At 41.9% G+C, this 20,296-nt stretch overlaps 1 protein-coding gene across 1 annotated transcript in view; it reads right to left on the minus strand.

Moving 5' to 3' along the window:
* The window catches only part of LOC124126823 (integumentary mucin C.1-like), a 41,738-nt gene that overhangs the window by 1,828 nt on the left and 19,614 nt on the right, over positions 1-20,296 (minus strand). The window contains exons 2-3 of the mRNA XM_046490348.2: positions 1,944-2,499; positions 796-935 (exon numbers count right to left, since the gene is read on the minus strand). Of these exons, the coding sequence (XP_046346304.2) occupies positions 796-935; positions 1,944-2,499 (696 nt within the window). The remainder of the gene's footprint in view (positions 1-795; positions 936-1,943; positions 2,500-20,296) is intronic.

Below are 20,296 nucleotides of genomic sequence, written 5' to 3' on the forward strand. Positions count from 1 at the left end.
TGAAAAAACATTGAAAGAGATTCTAACCCGAACGACGACATTGTTGTGTTTGTTTATCGCCTGCCTAAATACACAGAACAACTTACAGTAAACTACGGTTATAACGAACTCAAAGGGACTACTATTTTTAGTTCGTTATAACCGTAGTTCGTTATAAGCATATATACAGAATAACTACAGCAAATAGTCGGGACTAAAAAGAAAGTTCGTTATATCCGTCAGTTCGTTATAAGCGTGTTCGTTATAACCGTAGTTTACTGTATGATCATGTCCTATAGCTGGCAGGTGATCATGGAGCTGATGGGGACCTATTCCCACATATGATACCCAAGTTTGTTATATCAGTCAGTTCGTTATAAGCGTGTTCGTTATAACCGTAGCTTACTGTAATTCAATCTGTGTGGCCATTGTGTCAAATTTGACCCACTTGGAGAAAAGGGATCTTATAGTTGCTCGGATACGATTGTGCTATGACGTCGTAAAGACGTTTGACGCCAACTTCCTTCAGTTCAGATTGTCATACGTGATGTCATGTATCTCTGTAATATATATGAATGAAAGCTTGTGAATTGTATTTTGTGTGTGTTAGAGGGATGGTGTAGTTATATATAAATAAAACATAATGAAAGGTAAAAAAATGACTCTTCACCCATAAGGTCCCTTATCTAGTGGCTGGTCACAAAAAGTACAAAGAATCGAATATGCGTTTTCTAGGTGTCTGCGTATACACTGAGGGGAAATGATTCTGTACTACATTGCTTACCTCAAGAGGACAGATTCTAACACGCAGCCTACCTCGACTCCAAAGTGGGTGTAGTTGCCGTAGCAATTCAACATGCATGTTTCGGTTGTCATCGTAGTCCTGTCGACCAGGTGACCATGTGGAAGTACACGTTTCCAGTCATCCATGTAACACCCGAGGTATGTCCCGCACTCTGCATCATCATCATCATCATCATCATCATCATCATCATCATCATCATCATCATCATCATCATCACCACTACCATCATCATCATCATCATCATCATCATCATCACCACCACCACCACCATCACCACCAACACCATCATCATCATCATCATCATCATCATCATCATCATCATCATCACTACCATCATCATCATCATCATCATCACCACCATCACCACCAACACCATCATCATCATCATCATCATCATCATCATCTCCACCACCATCATCATCATCATCATCATCATTAATTCCCCAAATGGGTACAATGTATGAAGTCTGTTTGCGGTTTCCCCCGCCGTGATATTACTGGAATATTGCTCACTCACTCACTCACTCTATCATCACTCACTCACTCACTCACTCACTCACTCACTCACTCTTTTGCAAATAACAGGATTTTATAACAGGATTTTATGAAAAACGAAATTAGATCCCCAAATGTCATGAACACCGAAAACAATGCATTGCGATTGTACGTATTGAATTGCAGCGATCGCATTTTGATTTAAGAGCAGGGAAACGAGTGCATGGTTCAGGTTGAAGGTAGCTTTGAACAATATTTCAGTTGTGTCACTACATCTCAGTTCGTTGTGGATGAAACTCCCAATTACCGGATCAAGGTATGGCAAAGGGATACAATCCCCCCCCCCCCCCCCCCACACACACACACACACACACATTATAAGTCGATGATTAACCTATTTGATCAGACACTTTGTTCAATATAATGGCACATGGTCTTGAAACTGATTTCCCCCAAGTTGAATTCTTGGGAAAGGTGATCCACGATTCCTGTTCGGTAAGTATTATCATGTGGCGCCATTGTTCTGTAACGCTTTGACGTGGCAAATCATTTCCCGTTGTGTAGGGCTAGAGGAAGCTAAGAATCTCAATATGTTTAAACGTTTGACATTGAATATATTTAAAGTATCTAGAGACAAAAAATGCACGTCATGTTTTATGTTTACCGTTATCGTTTACTGACAGACTTGTCACAGCACATGTGTAAGACGTTGTCGTCGTGGCAGTTGTCGTAGTTGTAGATGCAGCAGGAGAGGTTGTTGACACAGTCGTTGTAGTAGGAGAGGTTGTAGGCATTGATGTAGATGTTGTAGCAGTTGTAGATGTCGTTGTCACAGCAGACGTGGGAGGAGTTGTTGTAGGCAGTGATGCAGAGGTTATGGCCGGGAAGGTTGTTGTTGTGGCTGACTGAGATGTAGACGTCGATGCAGCAGTTGTAGACGTCGATGCAACAGTATTAGACGTCGATGCAGCAGTTGTAGACTGGAAGAATGTCCCCAGTGGTGTCGTCACAGAAGTTGCAGGAGAATTCGTTGATGATGTGATTGCAGATGTCGCTGTGGGTGGCCCAGTTCTGGTAGTCGTCGGCGTAGTGGCAGCGACTGAAGCCACAGACGCGGGTGTCATTCCAAGACAAATATGGCCAGACCCCGCCTCAACAGGCACGCAGGTCTTGTGGGTGCCACATAAGCGACTTCCACAAACAGAACTCCGAGGGTTTACCTGTGAAGACAGATTACTTCTTTGAGAGTTCTAAGTTAGGATAAGATGCATGGATGAACAACTTCTTGATTTCAATCAGTAGCGACGTTTCGGTGTAGGTTCTAACACCGTTATCAATCAAGTCATCACATGCTTGACAACGGTGTTAGAACTTACACCGAAACGTCGCTAATACTTGTAATAAAGAAGTTGTTCATCCATATATCTTATCCTTACTGAAAAAGGTAATATTGCTCTGTTTATAATACAAGATTCCATGGAAGTAAGTTGATGAACTTCATATTATCTATAACTGCCATCGGTATCATACATGTTCACAAATTGACAATAAATTAACCATGGAAACACAGACATATGAGAATTTTGTTTTCAGTAATCAGGAAAACAAATCAAACCGTTCAATCTCATTGTTTTCTTTTCATTGTTTTCGAGGAGACCCATAGCAGTGTGATTACATATTAAAACACTGTCGCAAAAAGTGGTAAAAATAATATGTTATACATTGTTCCTGGATTTAACGTGACGTTCAAACAATAGAGGGACCACTTCCGTTTAGAGGGGCCACTTCCGTTTAGAGGGACCACTTCCGTTTAGAGGGACCACTTCCGTTTAGAGGGACCACTTCTGTTTCCAGGTGGAACTAACTTCTGATGGAGAGCGGAAGGTTTGTTGTTCGAACCCCGGCATTTAGGCATTTAAGAGGATAAAACAAGGACTGTATACTGTGTCTGAATGAACACACACACACACACACACACACACACACACACACACACACACACACACACACACACACACACACACACACACACATGCACACACACACACACACACACATATGCACGCACACACACACACACACGCGCGCGCGCGCACATGCACACACACACACACACATATGCACGCACACACACACACACGCGCACATGCACACACACACACAGAGAAACACACACACACACACACACAGAGACACACACACACACACAGACAGACACACACACACGCAATGGCCAAAGGAATATTTAAATCAGCTGGAAGGATTATTTTATGACATATCAGTACAGAGAGATATAGAACCATGTATAGTAATGTGTATAGTACTGTATATAGTACTGTGTATAGTTCTGTGTATAGCACTGTGTATAGTACTGTGTATAGTATCATGTATAGTACTGTGTATAGCACTGTGTATAGTACTGTGTATAGTATCATGTATAGTACTGTGTATAGCACTGTGTATAGAGCTGTGTATAGAGCTGTGTATAGTACTGTGTATAGCACTGTGTATAGTACTGTGTATAGTACTGTGTATAGTACTGTGTATAGTACTGTGTATAGCACCATGTATAGTACTGTGTATATCACTGTGTACAGTAATGTGTATAGTACTGTGTATAGTATCATGTATAGTACTGTGTATATCACTGTGTATAGTACTGTGTATAGTACTGTGTATAGTACTGTGTATAGTATCATGTATAGTACTGTGTATATCACTGTGTATAGTACTGTGTATAGTACTGTGTATAGTTCTGTGTATAGCACTGTGTATAGTACTGTGTATAGTATCATGTATAGTACTGTGTATAGCACTGTGTATAGTACTGTGTATAGTACTGTGTATAGTATCATGTATAGTACTGTGTATAGCACTGTGTATAGTAATGTGTATAGTACTGTGTATAGTACTGTGTATAGCACTGTGTATAGTACTGTGTATAGTACTGTGTATAGTACTGTGTATAGCACCATGTATAGTACTGTGTATATCACTGAGTATAGTAATGTGTATAGTACTGTGTATAGTATCATGTATAGTACTGTGTATATCACTGTGTATAGTACTGTGTATAGTACTGTGTATAGTACTGTGTATAGTATCATGTATAGTACTGTGTATATCACTGTGTATAGTACTGTGTATAGTACTGTGTATAGTATCATGTATAGTACTGTGTATATCACTGTGTATAGTAATGTGTATAGTACTGTGTATAGTATCATGTATAGTACTGTGTATATCACTGTGTATAGTACTGTGTATAGTACTGTGTATAGTACTGTGTATAGTATCATGTATAGTACTGTGTATATCACTGTGTATAGTACTGTGTATAGTACTGTGTATAGCACCATGTATAGCACCATGTTTAGTACTGTGTATAGTACCATGTATAGTACTGTGTATAGTACTGTGTATAGCACCATGTATATCACTGTGTATAGTACTGTGTATAGTACTGTGTATAGCACCATGTATAGTACTGTGTATATCACTGTGTATAGTAATGTGTATAGTACTGTGTATAGTATCATGTATAGTACTGTGTATATCACTGTGTATAGTACTGTGTATAGCACCATGTATAGTACCATGTTTAGTACTGTGTATAGTACTGTGTATAGTACTGTGTGTCATACTATGAACAAGGTTATAATGGGGTTGACTGATCAATAAAAACCCACAACTCACAGTTTACAAATGACCTGTTAAAGGTGTTTATAACATCTAATAGGCTTCCACGCCACCGTGACTTGCTAATGTTCTCACCCGCTGTTAATAATGTGAGGCTGTACGTTATTAGGGCGCACAAAGCTTCACAAAGCGACACTCTGCACTTTGTTTCACACATCACGTGTCCTACACAACCCGCCCTTCTTTCAGATCAGTTACTCATTGCATAACTAAGAGTGTGAAGTGAAATTCACAGAAGCTTCCCAGGTCATAAGAATTCCAGCAGGTGTTGTACTCTGCGGGCACCTAGCCATCCCCATTTTATCGTTTTTCTCTTAAAAAAGGTCTACGTTATTGGCACTGTTAAAAGTATTAAAAAAACAAAAAATTACCAATCAAAGTCACAACGGTTTTACATCATTCAAACTCTTCTGGGAGGACCTTAACAAATACGTTTTAAATTCTATAAATCTCGCTATGGAAAGACAAGGACTGACCACATGCAGATACAATGGAGAAGAAACTCTATGAATATAGAACGGAATGGAATCAACAGGAAAGGTGTCATTTAAGTCCTCGAATTCAGTACCTGTCGACCTTTAGTTCAAACGTATGTTAATTATCTCCATAATGATATCCACTCATGCATACTAATCGATGGATTTGCAATTGAAGTCTTTGAACTGCACCGCGACTGTCGTCATGGAGATCCCTTGACGTCATACGGGTTTTACAGCGTGTTTAAATGCTGTTAAGAAATGAAATTATTATAAAAGGAATTCCTACAGAGAAGGTAGAACATATATCAGGCCTGTCCTCAAGTGTCATGCAAATTGTCCAGGGTTAAATACATAATGCAAAATTACATTGTTTTCAGTAGGCAAAAAACGCCTTTAACAAAACTTACATGCGTGCACAAGTTGGAATTTGGAATTCGAAGCAGTCAGAGACATTATTAATCAACGGAAATTCCATGTGAATTTAGATAATATGATAGTTGAAAATATTGACGCAAATTGAAAATCTTTTTAGAACATGGTCAATCAGCGCCTCAGCTATATTTGGAAGAAATACCATCTCGAAAACAATATTGCTCACAAAACCTTATCGCCGACACTCTCTCCATATACATCAAATGAGCAAACGAATTGTTTTATTTGGAAGTGTGAGTGAGTGAGTAGGGTTTTACGCCGCTTTTAGCAATATTCCAGCAATATCACGGCGGTGGACACCAGAAATGGGCTTCACACATTGTACCCATGTCGGGATTCGAACCCGGGTGTTCGGCGTGACGAGCGAACGCTTTAACCACTAGGCTACCCGACCTTCCAAACTATGGAAGACGATGCAATCGTACAAACCTTAACGGATTAAAGGATGGAGAAACGGTAGTGCTAGCTTATCTGTCTTTTTCATTATAGTTTAGGGGGCACGGGTGGCCCTGTCGTCTAAGGCGCCGCGATTCGCTGTGCCGAGTTGCGTCCCTTGGGCACGCCAGAAACCTATGATTGTGGGTTCGAATCTCGGTTCGCCCTGATTATGTTTCTAGGTTTGTCAGCACCATACCCGTGCTCGTGGGTTTCACTGAAGTGGTAAACGTCTGAGACCTGCATCACTTCGGGCTTTCCTCCCACATTAAGCTGACACGCCGTGATATAACTGGAATATTGTTAAAGGCGGCGTTAAACACAACTCACTCACTCACTCATTATAGTTTATCAGTAAGAACAATGCATATAGTTGATACATTCACAACTAATACAAACTGTAATTCCAAGGATGGAAATCAATTTTGGAAAGATGTAATCATTGCATGGGTTAATTATTTAAAAGTTCTTGAAAGAGTGAGTGGTTGAACAGTATTTTAGTTATATCACGGCCTGTCAGCATAATGTGGGAGGGAATCCCAAAGTGATGCAGGCCTCAGACATTTACCACTTTGTGAAACCCACGGGTATGGTGAAGTAAGACAAGTTCTATGGATGAACACCTTTATCAAGCAAGTGATGGATAGTGCTTACTTTCTTACTTACTTACTTACTTTGCAGATTTAACGTGCGCTTTCCGACTGATGCGTATTTCGCACACGGGCCCGGCCAGGCCATTTAATGTGTTTCCGAAAGGGGCGAAAGTGGTCTGTGCAACCCAAGAGGGGGGTTTAGGGGTTGCTTATATAGAATTTGGGAATTTTGAGATTTGGAATAGATGCCGATGGGGTTGGGGAGGAGAACTAAGGGAGCTGGGTATGGTGGATGTTTGTTTGTTTATGTGATTTTGATTTGGTAGGTTATTGTGTGTTTAGATGCGTTTTATTAGTTCCGTTTTTATTAAGAATACGCCTAAGGCCTTGATGTTTTCTAGTTTATTTTGTGGGTTTAGTATTGCTTCTAGAGTGAGAGCCTTGTTTAGATTGAGGGTGGTTTGTAATGCGGTTCGATGTGTTAGGTAGTGTGTGCAGTGGATGAGTGCGTGTTCTGGGGTTCTAGTTGTTTGCAGTGTGGGCAGTAACCTTTAGTGTGTTTTTTTAGGTGGTTATTTAGGTTGGTGTGTCCTGTTTGGAGTTTAGTGATTACTCTGTCGATTTTTTTTGATGGATGGAGAATATTTGGTTTGGTTAGTGGTTTGCTGAGTACTTTTTTGATTTGGCTATTTGAGTTTAGATATAGGTTACGCCATTTTTTGGTGATTTTTTGCTTGTTTACGCTTTTAATTTCTGATTTTGAGATGCGTAAGTTTAAGCTTATTTCTGGGATTTTGAGGGATAGTTTGGCTGCCTTATCGGCGTTTTCATTACCGTATATTCCTACGTGGGCGGGTATCCACAAGAAGGATATTTGTTTGCCTGCCTTAGTTAGGTCGTTGGAGCTTTTAAGTATTTGATTTATTAATTGAGGTTGGTTTTTGGTATTTTTGTTTTGGAGGGCTTGCAGTCCACTTAGGGAGTCGGTAAGTATTAGGATTTTTTTTGTGGTTTTGGGATTCTTGATTATGGAGGGCTGAGGCCATGCCCATTAGTTCTGCCGTGAATATTGATTGGTTGTTTGGGAGTCGGAAGGATTGTGTGGTTTTAGTTGGTTGTGTGGTATGGACTCCGAAACCTGTGTGTTTGGAGGTCGGATCTGAGGATCCGTCCGTGTAAATGTGACAACAATTTGGCCAATTTTCGTGTATGTATGCTAGTGTGGTGGTTTTAGCTATGTTTGGGTCGGTTTGTTTATTTATTTGGCTAGCTAGTGTTGTGTCTATTTTGGGTATTTTGAGTTTAGGGGTGAAGATATTTGATTGTTTGCAGTTTTGTTTAAGATTTTTAATTTGGTGTTCATTTAGGTAGTTTGTTATACTTTGGGATAATGGGGTAAGTAAGGGGTGTTTACGAGCTAGAGCTTGGTTTTTGGGGCTGATATTTTGGTTTATTAAGTTTTGGATGAGAGGGTTTGATTGGGACGCGGCCCAGAAATTTAAGCTTAGCTGTTCCCTGCGTAGACTTAGTGGCATTTCTCCTGTTAAGGCCTGAAGTGAGGTGTAGGAGGTGCCATGTTGGGTGCGTGTAATTAGCTTGAGAGCCTGATATTGTAGTGAGTCAAGTTTTTTAGATAGAGAGTTGTTTGGGGTATTGTATATGGCGCAGCCGTAGTCTAGTTTTGATCTAATTAGTGATATATATAGAGAGAGGAGGGTATCTTTGGAGGCTCCCCAGTTAGGCATCTTAGGGTGTTTAGGTGTTTACTGCATTAAGTTGTTAGGTTTTGGATGTGAGCATCCCAGGTGAGATGTTCATCGAAAATAAGTCCTAAGAATTTGGTTTGTTTTTGAAATTTGATTGTTTGGTTGTTGAGCTGGAGGATTGGGGAGGCGGGTTTCATGTTTTTATGTTTGAATACTATTCCTGTTGTTTTTTTTTAGTTAAGGGAGAAGCCCCATTTGTCAGCCCATTGTTGTATTTTATAAAGAGATTTTTGGAGTAAATTTTGGGCCATTTCAATGCTTTTAGTGCGGATCAAGAGGGCTCCATCATCCGCGAAATGGAGAGTGCTTACCTACTTACTTACTTTGGAGATTTAACGTGCGCTTTCCGACTGATGCGTATTTCGCACACGGGAAAAGTGCTGAACAACATAGGTATATATGTTTATTAACATCAATGTTTATACAGTAAATTGATTGATGGACACCGAGAGCTGATTAACATAATTGGAAGCCAGTGGATGACTAATGGAAACAGAGTCAGCGAGCAGACTGATAGAGATGATGGAAGCCAGTGGATTAATTGGATGGACATAGGGATTTAGCAATTAGGTGATGGTAAGCAGGCGGGATGTAGTAGCCTTGATCTCTGTTCATTGCTGGCTGGATCCTTTTGTTGTAGATGGCTTCTAGGAGTTTCCTGATTTTGTAGTCTGATTGATTGTTGGCCAGGATCTTGATGTTGTTCCACTGGATGTTGTGGTCGGAGATGGCTGATTTTGAGTCATTTTTTTGTACTGAGGTCTTGTGTTCTTTTATTCTAATGGTTAGGGGCCTGGATGTTTCTGCTACATAGGAGTCGCCACAGTCACATTGTATGTGATAAACGGCACCAGCTGGGTCTTCTTTCTTTGATGTAGGGGGCTTGCCATTGGCACTGAGGATGTTCTGGATTGTCCTGCCTCTCTGGAATACTGTATCAATGTTGGCGTGGTGTTTGAGCAGTCTGCGGATCTGGTGGGTGGCTGGCTGTTCCTACACTATCCATCACTTGCTTGATAAAGGGGTTAAAATACTCATGGAAAATACAAACAAACTGTTTTGCTGGATTAAATAATCGACACAAAGCATTACGTAGATGTAAATACGAAATAACAAAACAACTGGAAAAGTACTAGTCTGGATTTGCTTGATTTATCTCTGTGCTCAATACAAAATGTACTTTACATGAGGTAATTTGTAGGCACTTTCAACATTCAAAAATAAAACTAAGTCCAAAATGACATGGCAGAAACAGGCTATAGGCATTAAGCAAATTAGCCTGGAAAAAAGTTATCAAAACAACAATAAAAATAACAGCTATGTTTATGTACATAATAATAATGACATGTAAGTTGTTGTTTGAGAAGGGAATGTGTTACTTTTACGTTCTGATATTTTGATGATGATTCACTTTCCCACAATGCCACTCACAAATCACTAACCACTGACAAATCACATGCACGTGGGTTTTTAAGCACCTGTTTTCACCTGTCGTCAAGGTGTCATAGGTCATGGACATTCACCTTGATCTACTAACACCTGGTTATGCTCAGTTTCACAATAGTCTGTTTTGTTCATATTTTTACACACTTTTACGTGTAAAAAGACATAAAAACCTTTGGTACGCTGTATTTGTGCCCAGGCCCAATTAGTAGTAATTGAGTTGTTTGAATATTTATATATTTTGTATATTAACTGCATTTATTTAAAATTATTTAAACAGGGTTTATTCATTTCCGTGAGTACTTTAGGATCTACAGCGAAACGTCGCACTAATTGTAATTAAGAAGTTGTTCATCCATAGAACTTGTCTTACTTCATCACACCAACTTCTAAATGCCACTGAAAGAAGTTCCACGGGTATGGTGCTGACAAACCAAAAAGTATAATCGGGGCGAACCGAAATTCGAGCCCACGGATTGGACAAAGTGGTATGTCCCTTCTATGACCCCCTATGTCCCTCCTATTGACCAATCAGTTTCCACCTTCCATGTCACGTTTGCTTCAAACAAAATGACACCGCCCAGTCAAGACGATCTGATAAGTAATCCAAATCTATATTGTGATAAAACGGGACTTGCGAATTGCGAATTGCATCAAATCATTTGAGCACCTTGATTGAAAACATGAACAGATTTCGAAAATATCTGTTGACACCGAGTTGGCGGTACACATGCTTTGCAAATCCTGCAATCGACCGAAATCTGCACGGCAGGTAACGAACCGGATGTCGATTTCGTTACGCGAGTTTGATTGGACTATGCATAAACTCGTTCGTCCAGCCAAAATATAACTCCATAATTCCAGTCCAGTTGAAACTGCTCTTTCATGGACAGTTAGCTCCCTTGCCTCGGGAAGATGAGTGATTGAGTGAGTGAGTGAGTATGGTTTTGCACCGCTTTTAGCAATATTCCAGCAATATCACGGCGGGGAACACCAGAAATGGGCTCACACATTGTACCCATGTCGGGAATCGAACCCGGGTCTTCGGCGTGACGAGCGAACGCTTTAACCACTAGGCTACCCGACCGCCCCCTCGGGAAGATGAGAGAGGGGTTGCCGGTCAAGCACGAACATAAACAGAAGAACAAAAGGCTCTTCATTGCAAAATACCTTTTCAAGATCCAACCTTACAACGTGAAACCCAAGGGTGGAGGTACAGCTTCAAGGCTTTTACGATCTAGACCAAGCATTTAACAACTTAAATATGTCAGGTCGACTATTAAGAGCACGTGGAGCCCGAAAACTGAAATGTAAACGCATTGTGGTAAAACGCACACAGGCAACACAGCTTCGAATCACTTCTGAAATTACTTTTGAAAAAGTGACTTTAAATCAAATATGTATCTTCTGACATGCAGTCTCGGGCAAAATGGAACCTGATACGATATTGTATTTTTTCAACTAAGGAAAAAACCCACACAGTTATAGATGTAGATAATTTATTAAACATATTTCTGTATTTATGAGGGGCGGTCGGGTAGCCTAGTGGTTAAAGCGTTCGCTCGTCAAGGCGAAGACCCGGGTTCAATTCCCGACATGGGTAAGATGTGTGAAGCCCATTTCTGGTGTCCCCCCGCCTTGATATTGCTGGAATATTGCTAAAAGCGGCGTACAATCATACTCACTCACTGTATTTATGACAGAAGGGACCTGATCGCCCTGATTCAATCAAGATTTTATTTTTCAACAAAACGATGCAAAATATCCTTTCTTTAGAAAAGCAGATTTCATATGTTATATGTATTCAAGTAATAAATTCCTACTAGATTTACATGAATTTATATATATTATTTTCGATTTTCAAAGCTGAACGAAAACAGTCAACTAGTAACATGTTTTAAATCTCACAGACGTCACGCAAATTCCAGAACTATTAAATATATATAAGCATCGATTAAACTGATTTTATGCAAAAGAAAATATAATTCATAATGTCTTGAATCTTCTTGAAATAAGACAGTAGATCGAAGTATGCACTTGTGAATGTTTTTAATAACGGGCACTGTCCTGTAAGTTTTGTTTACCTTTTCGGTTGTATTGATGGTTGTATAGCGGTTGTATATAAAATGAAAAAATAAAAGTATGAGTAGATGGATCGTTACCAAATTGCCTCATCACAAATGAATCGGGCGTAAAGGTTGATGAAAAGAAGCTTTAACGGGATGCGTTACTTGGAGTCAAGCTCTTTATGGTACAACGTCACTTCAGCCCTCTTGTTGCTGAGGAAGTCACCCAAGGTCGTATTCAGGAGGTGGGCAGTGATAGTTAAGTCTGCTTCAACGACCAATATTGAACCAGCCCCGAACTTCACAAATAACAGGTGAGGTGAGGTGAGGTGAAATGGGTTTTAACGTCGCGTCCAAGAATATTGCACTTATATAGCGACGTGCATGTACGTGTGTGTGTTTGTGTGGCTGCTTGTACTAGTCCGGACTGATGCCGATTTATAGTGTTAGCCCACTGAGATACCATGCCGCAGTTTAACATGAATACCCCACTCAGACACAGTATACTGACTCCGAGCTGACCAGTCCTTGTTTTAGCCCCTTAATGCCGAGCGCCAGACAGGGTAACAACAAGTACCATCTTTTAATGTCTTTTGGTATGACGCGGCCGGGAATCGAACCCCGGACCTTCCGCTCTCCGGGCGGACGCTCTACCACTAGACCACGGAGGCGGTTTCACGAATAACAGAGGTCCGTCTGTGTGATTGCCATTGCCAGGTTTTCATGCCATGTGCTTTCTCAAACATTAAAACAGGTCACCGCTCTCCATGTCAATATATTGGAAGCAAATCCTATAGGGCAACACAGAAATAGCAGCAGCTAAATAAAGCTCCTATTTTCAAGGTTTCAGAAGTTCACTTTATGTACGCAAACCGTCATTTATTTATTCGACTGTAATTTTCAAAACACGTTTAATTGTTAATACTTCATGATTTTATTTCAAGAAGCGGCATACAATTACAGTTTGACGGTGCATAATTCAGGATTTAAGAAAATATTTATTCTTTCTTCAGCAGGGGAATTTGCAGGCGGCTGAAGACGAGAAACACAAGGACGCACTAACAGTTTATACAGGTGCAGCAGACACAAGCGCACCGAGCCCCTACACAGGTGCAGCAGACACAAACTGTCCGAGCCCCTGTACAGGTGCAGCAGACACAAACTGTCCGAGCCCCTATGTATACAGGTGCAGCAGACACAAGCTGACCGAGCCCCTATACAGGTGCAGCAGACACAAACTGTCCGAGCCCCTATACAGATGCAGCAGACACAAACTGTCCGAGCCCCTATACAGGTGCAGCAGACACAAACTGTCCGAGCCCCTATACAGGTGCAGCAGACACAAACTGTCCGAGCCCCTATACAGATGCAGCAGACACAAACTGTCCGAGCCCCTATACAGGTGCAGCAGACACAAACTGTCCGAGCCCCTATACAGGTGCAGCAGACACAAACTGTCCGAGCCCCTATACAGATGCAGCAGACACAAACTGTCCGAGCCCCTACACAGGTGCAGCAGACACAAACTGTCCGAGCCCCTATACAGGTGCAGCAGACACAAACTGTCCGAGCCCCTATACAGGTGCAGCAGACACAAGCTCACCGAGCCTCTACACAGGTGCAGCAGATACAAACTGTCCGAGTCCCTATACAGGTGCTGCAGACACAAACTGTCCGAGCCCCTATACAGGTGCAGCAGACACAAACTATCCGAGCCCCTATACAGGTGCAGCAGACACAAGCTCACCGAGCCTCTACACAGGTGCAGCAGACACAAACTGTCCGAGCCCCTATACAGGTGCAGCAGACACAAACTGTCCGAGTCCCTATACAGGTGCAGCAGACACATACTGTCCGAGTCCCTATACAGGTAGCAGACACAAACTGTCCGAGTCCCTATACAGGTGCAGCAGACACATACTGTCCGAGCCCCTATACAGGAGCAGCAGACACATACTGTCCGAGCCCCTATACAGGTGCAGCAGACACAAACTGTCCGAGCCCCTATACAGGTGCAGCAGACACATACTGTCCGAGCCCCTATACAGGTGCAGCAGACACAAACTGTCCGAGCCGCTGTACAGGTGCAGCAGACACAAACTGTCCGAGTCCCTATACAGGTGCAGCAGACACAAAATGTCCGAGTCCCTATACAGGTGCAGCAGACACAAACTATCCGAGTCCCAGGAAGGGACTGGAATCAGAAGGCGGATCTACGCAAAGTGTGCACACTGTACGTTATTACAGTTACTTTCAACATTAATGCAATACAAGCCCCGCCCATACCTTCACAGCATTAATGCAATACAGGCCCCGTCCATAACTTCACAGCATTAATGCAATACAAGCCCCGTCCATAACTTCACAGCATTAATACAACACAAGCCCCGCCAATAACTTCACAGCCTTAATGCAATACCAGCCCCGCCCATAACTTTGCAAATTAATGCAAAGCAAGTCCCGCCCATAATTTCACACATTAATGCAAAGCAAGTCCCGCCCATAACTTTACACATTAATGCAACACAAGCCCCGCCCATAATTTCACACATTAATGCTTAGCAAGTCCCGCCCATAACTTTACACATTAATGCAACACAAGCCCCGCCCATAACATTACACATTAATGGAACACACGCCCCTCCCATAACATTACACATTAATGCAACACACGCCCCTCCCATAACTTCACACATTCATGCAACACACGCCCCTCCCATAACTTTACACATTAATGCAACACAAGCCCCGCCCATAACTTCACAGCATTAATACAACACAAGCCCCGCCCATAACTTCACAGCATTAATACAACACCAGCCCCGCCCATAACTTCACAGCATTAATACAACACAAGCCCCGCCCATAACTTCAGAGCATTAATGTAATACAAGCCCCGTCCATAATTTCACACATTAATGCTTAGCAAGTCCCGCCCATAACTTTACACATTAATGCAACACACGCCCCTCCCATAACATTACACATTAATACAACACAAGCCCCTCCCATAATTTCACAGCATTAATGCAACACAAGCCCCGCCCATAACTTCACAGCATTAATACAACACAAGCCCCGCCCATAACTTTACAGCATTAATACAACACAAGCCCCGCCCATAACTTCACAGCATTAATGTAATACAAGCCCCGTCAATAACTTCACAGCATTAATACAACACAAGCCCCGCCCATAACTTCACAGCTTTTATGCAATACAAGCCCCGCCCATGACTTCACAGCATTAATACAACACAAGCCCCGCCCATAGCTTCACAGCATTAATACAACACAAGCCCCGCCCATAACTTCACAGCATTAATACAACACAAGCCCCGCCCATAACTTCACAGCATTAATACAACACAATCCCCGCCCATAACTTCACAGCATTAATACAACACAAGCCCCGCCCATAACTTCACAGCATTAATACAACACAATCCCCGCCCATAACTTCACAGCATTAATACAACACAATCCCCGCCCATAACTTTACAGCATTAATACAACACAATCCCCGCCCATAACTTCACAGCATTAAAACAACAACAGCCCCGCCAATAACTTCACAGCATTAATACAACACAAGCCCCGCTCATAACTTCACAGCTTTTATGCAATACAAGCCCCGCCCATGACTTAACAGCATTAATACAACACAATCCCCGCCCATAATTTCACAGCATTAATACAACACAATCCCCGCCCATAACTTCACAGCATTAATACAACACAAGCCCCGCCCATAACTTCACAGCTTTAATGCAATACAAGCCCCGTCCATAACTTCACAGCATTAATACAACACAAGCCCCGCCCATAACTTCACAGCATTAATACAACACAAGCCCCGCCCATAACTTCACAGCATTAATGCAATACAAGCCCCGTCCATAACTTCACAGCATTAATACAACACAAGCCCCGCCCATAACTTCACAACATTAATGTCATACAAGCCCCGCCCATAACTTCACAACATTAATACAACACAAGCCCCGCCCATAACTTCACAGCATTAATGCAATACAAGCCCCGTCCATAACTTCACAACATTAATACAACACAAGCCCCGCCCATAACTTCACAACATTAATGTCATACAAGCCCCGCCCATAACTTCACAGCATTAATGCAATACAAATCCCGCCCATAACTTCACAGCATTAATGCAATGCAAGCCCCGTCCATAACTTCACAGCATTAATGCAATACAAGCCCCGTCCATAGCTTCACAGCATTAATGCAATACAAGCCCCGTCCATAACTTCACAGAATTAATGTAATACAAGCCCCGTCCATAACTTTACACATTAATACAACACATTAATGGAACACAAGCCCAACCCATTCTATCATCAACCAGTCATGTCCGCAAAAAAACAGTAGCCACGGAATCACTTGGATATAATTATTTATTTACCAGTTACTCTCATTGTAACAAGGATTTAAACGACTTGTAAATGCCACAGCGCATAACACGTGTTTCTGATGCCCTGTCCCCAGATAATAAATTAAATATTAATCCAATTCACGTTGAGAATGGTTTGGCAACACCAGATTGCCACAGCTCTGAAATTAAGCAATGCTCGAGGCTTCATTTGGTTTCTATTTCATATTTTGTAGATAGGTATTTGTAAATACGACAACTGTATTTCTTGTCTTGGACGAAATATTAACGTAGAAGACCAGTCTTGTTTGAGTGAGTGAGTGAGTTGGGTTTAACGCCGCTTTTAACAGTATTCCAGTTATATCACAGCGTGTCAGCTTAATGTAGGAGGAAAGCCCGAAGTGATGCAGGTCTCAGACGTTTACCACTTCGGTAAAACCCACGAGCACGGGTATGGTGCTGACAAACCTAAAAACATAATCGGGGCGAACCGGGATTCGAACCCACAATCATAGGTTTCTGGCGTGCCCAAGGGACGCAACTCTGCAGAGCGAATCGTGGCGCATTAGACGACTGGGCCACCCGTGCCCCCTAAACTATAATGAAAAAGACAGATACGCTAGCAGTCTTGTTGGAACATACTAAGGAGTGGTCTGATGTGTTCTGAGCCTCACGTTACGTGATGCTATAGACGTACAGTAAACTACGGTTATAACGAACACGCTTATAACGAACTGACTGATTTAACGAACTTATTTTTTAGTCCCGGCCATATGTTGTATATATGCTGTATATATGCTTATAATGAACTACGGTTATAACGAACTAAAATAAGTGGTCCCTTTGAGTTCGTTATAACCGTAGTTTACTGTATACCCACAAATTATTTCAAGCAGTTGAGCATATTTTGCTGAGACGAGTCAATAAAATAGGCAGTGGGCTGTAACGTTTAGAAAATTGAGGAAACGCCATTCGTACAGTGAGTACCTCTTTCATACACGCCAAAGACCGCCTCCGTGGTCTAATGGTAGAGCGTCCGCCCGGAGAGCGAAAGGTCCGGGGTTCGATCCGCAGCCGCATCATACCAAAAGACGTTAAAAGATGGTACTTGTTGTTACCCTGTCTGGCGGTCGGCATTAAGGGGCTAAAACAAGGACTGGTCGGCTCGGAGTCAGTTTACTGTGTCTGAGTGGGGTATTCATGTTAAACTGCGGCATGGTATCTCAGTGAGCTAGCACTATAAATCGGCATCAGTCCGGACTAGTACAAGCAGCCACACACACACATACACGTGCATGCACGTCGTTATATAAGTGCAATAATCTTGGACGCGACGTTAAAGCCCATTTCACCTCACATGCCAAACAATGGACACTATTACACTCATATGTTCTCTGTCGACACATATCATATATCAGGAATAGAACATATTATGCGAGACTGACGCGAGCGTAATACATTTACTTTCGAAAAATATATTTATAAGGCAACATTCGAGGGTATTATCTTTGTCATATAATGTCATTCTGAAAATATTTGATGTTTAAGACATGTTTCTATTTACTTTAGAAACAGCGTAGGAATAAAATGCCTGAGTGAACCGCCCCATGTATGATATAGTGCCAAATACTTGCCTACATGAGCAATCACACATCTAAAATACACTATCTAATTAGGGGAGCCTTATTCATGAGGTTTTGACAAGTAAACATCACGTGATGTACCCAGCCTAGTAAAAATAGTCCCTGCTAGGTGACTTCATTTGCATATTTAACGGATCGTGATTCCAAATCGGATTGCTTTATCGCATCAATAAGATAATCCATTATATGATGAATTGATTTGTAGGTTACAACCCATTAGTGAGACACCCATTGTAAGACAGTGAAGTAGGTGGGATTAGTTAAACAAACACAGCCAGTCTACCCACTTAACAATGGTCACAGCCCATGATTAGCGAATTAATGAATAAAGTAGGCCAGTAATTCTGTTTGAATATTCTCAGGACATAAATGAGTTTGGAGCTAGTAGGAGTTTACTCAAAAAGTTGAGATGCATGTTTTGTTAAAACTTACTTATTACACATATAAATCCACCCTAGTCTGTGAACATTTCATTCTATACGAATATACAAAACTATCGGACCAAGGGCAACAGGTGGAGATGTGTTGGATCCCCTCTCACATAGATATTCATGGAAATGAAAAAGCAGACTTACTGGCGAAGCTAGCTCTAGACAAAGCGGATATACAGCCTATTCCCTTTCGTAAACTAGAGATAAAAAGCAAACTCAAAGCCTCCATAGCAGAAAGATGGCAAGTCCAATGGGACGCAAGTAAGATCGGCAGATGGCTATACAAAATTCAACCCAAGGTCCAACAAAAGCCAAACTCATACTCAAATGAAAGGAAAATTGAAATTGCTAACTCACGCCTCAGACTCGGTAACAAAAAGCACTATGACAAGGTTTGTTCATCTTGCAATCAGGCTGAAACCATTGATCACGTGTTACTAGAATGTCAAGCCCATGCCCCAGCCCGGGCTAGGTTAAAACAAGAATTGCAGTTAGATCCGCTATCTGTCATAGATCTCCTAAAGCCAAGAGATGCAATAGCGAAGGCCAAACTAACTCTATTTCTGAGAGATGGACAGCTACTCGAACGTATATAAACAGAGCAGCCAAGGATAGAAATGAAATCATATCAATATACGAAAATAGAAATCATATCAATACAAAACAGAAATCATATCAATACAAAAACAGAAATTATGTGAACACCAAACTTACAATAGATATGTGTACCCTACTCACACACAGGAATCCCGAGAGGGACAGGTCAGCCGAAATTGCCTAGGCAGAAGGCGACCTCTTAAACACCTAATGCAACAACAACAACAACAACAACGAACATTTCATGCACAATCATGGCAGGTTTGCAGCAGGTTGAGTTCATTACCAGTCAAAGAGGTACTCTCCAGGTCCTCTTTCAGAGATATCTCCACTACAAGAACAAAGTAAGACAAACTGGTACTCATTGGCGATGTACCGTTAAGACCTGCATTGGCAAATGTACACCAGCAGAATCCAGTTCCTTGGCAGCTTAAGGACGAGAGCAAGAGAAGAACCAACCACTCCTATGCCAGCCCTCTACAACGACGAGGTCTTGAGACATGATCCGGAGGCTGCAGCTATATTTCCCTCCTACAGCTCAGTCGGCAGCGCCATGTACAGACACCGCAGTCACACCATCCTGAAACTCCCTAAAACCAGAGCTGAAGTCGACATTGCAGCTCCCTGGAGAGAGACCCATGATGGTGAGCGGTTTCTGCTTTTTGCCGACGGTGAAGAAGACAAGATGCTGGTATTTGCAACTGATGATCAGCTAAGAGTCCTCCAGTCAGCTTCCATTGTCTACATGGATGGTACTTTCTCCACCTGCCCAGATCTTTGGAATCAGCTTTACATACTGCATGCACGGAAAGGAAGCATTACCTATCCCCTAGTCTACGCATTGATGCCTGATCGTCGGACTACAACTTACCAACGCCTCTTTGCTCGGTTGAAGGTCCACATCCAACAACTACTGAACCAACCATTCAACCCAGAGACATTCCAGGTGGACTTTGAAGTTGCTGCCATTAGAGCCCTCCGGACAGAGTTTCAAGGTTCAAACATCAAGGGGTGTTTCTTCCACTTTACCAGGCGATC

Source organism: Haliotis rufescens, unplaced genomic scaffold (assembly GCF_023055435.1).
Source record: "Haliotis rufescens isolate VD_foot unplaced genomic scaffold, xgHalRufe1.0.p SCAF_24, whole genome shotgun sequence".
Taxonomy (NCBI): domain Eukaryota; kingdom Metazoa; phylum Mollusca; class Gastropoda; order Lepetellida; family Haliotidae; genus Haliotis; species Haliotis rufescens.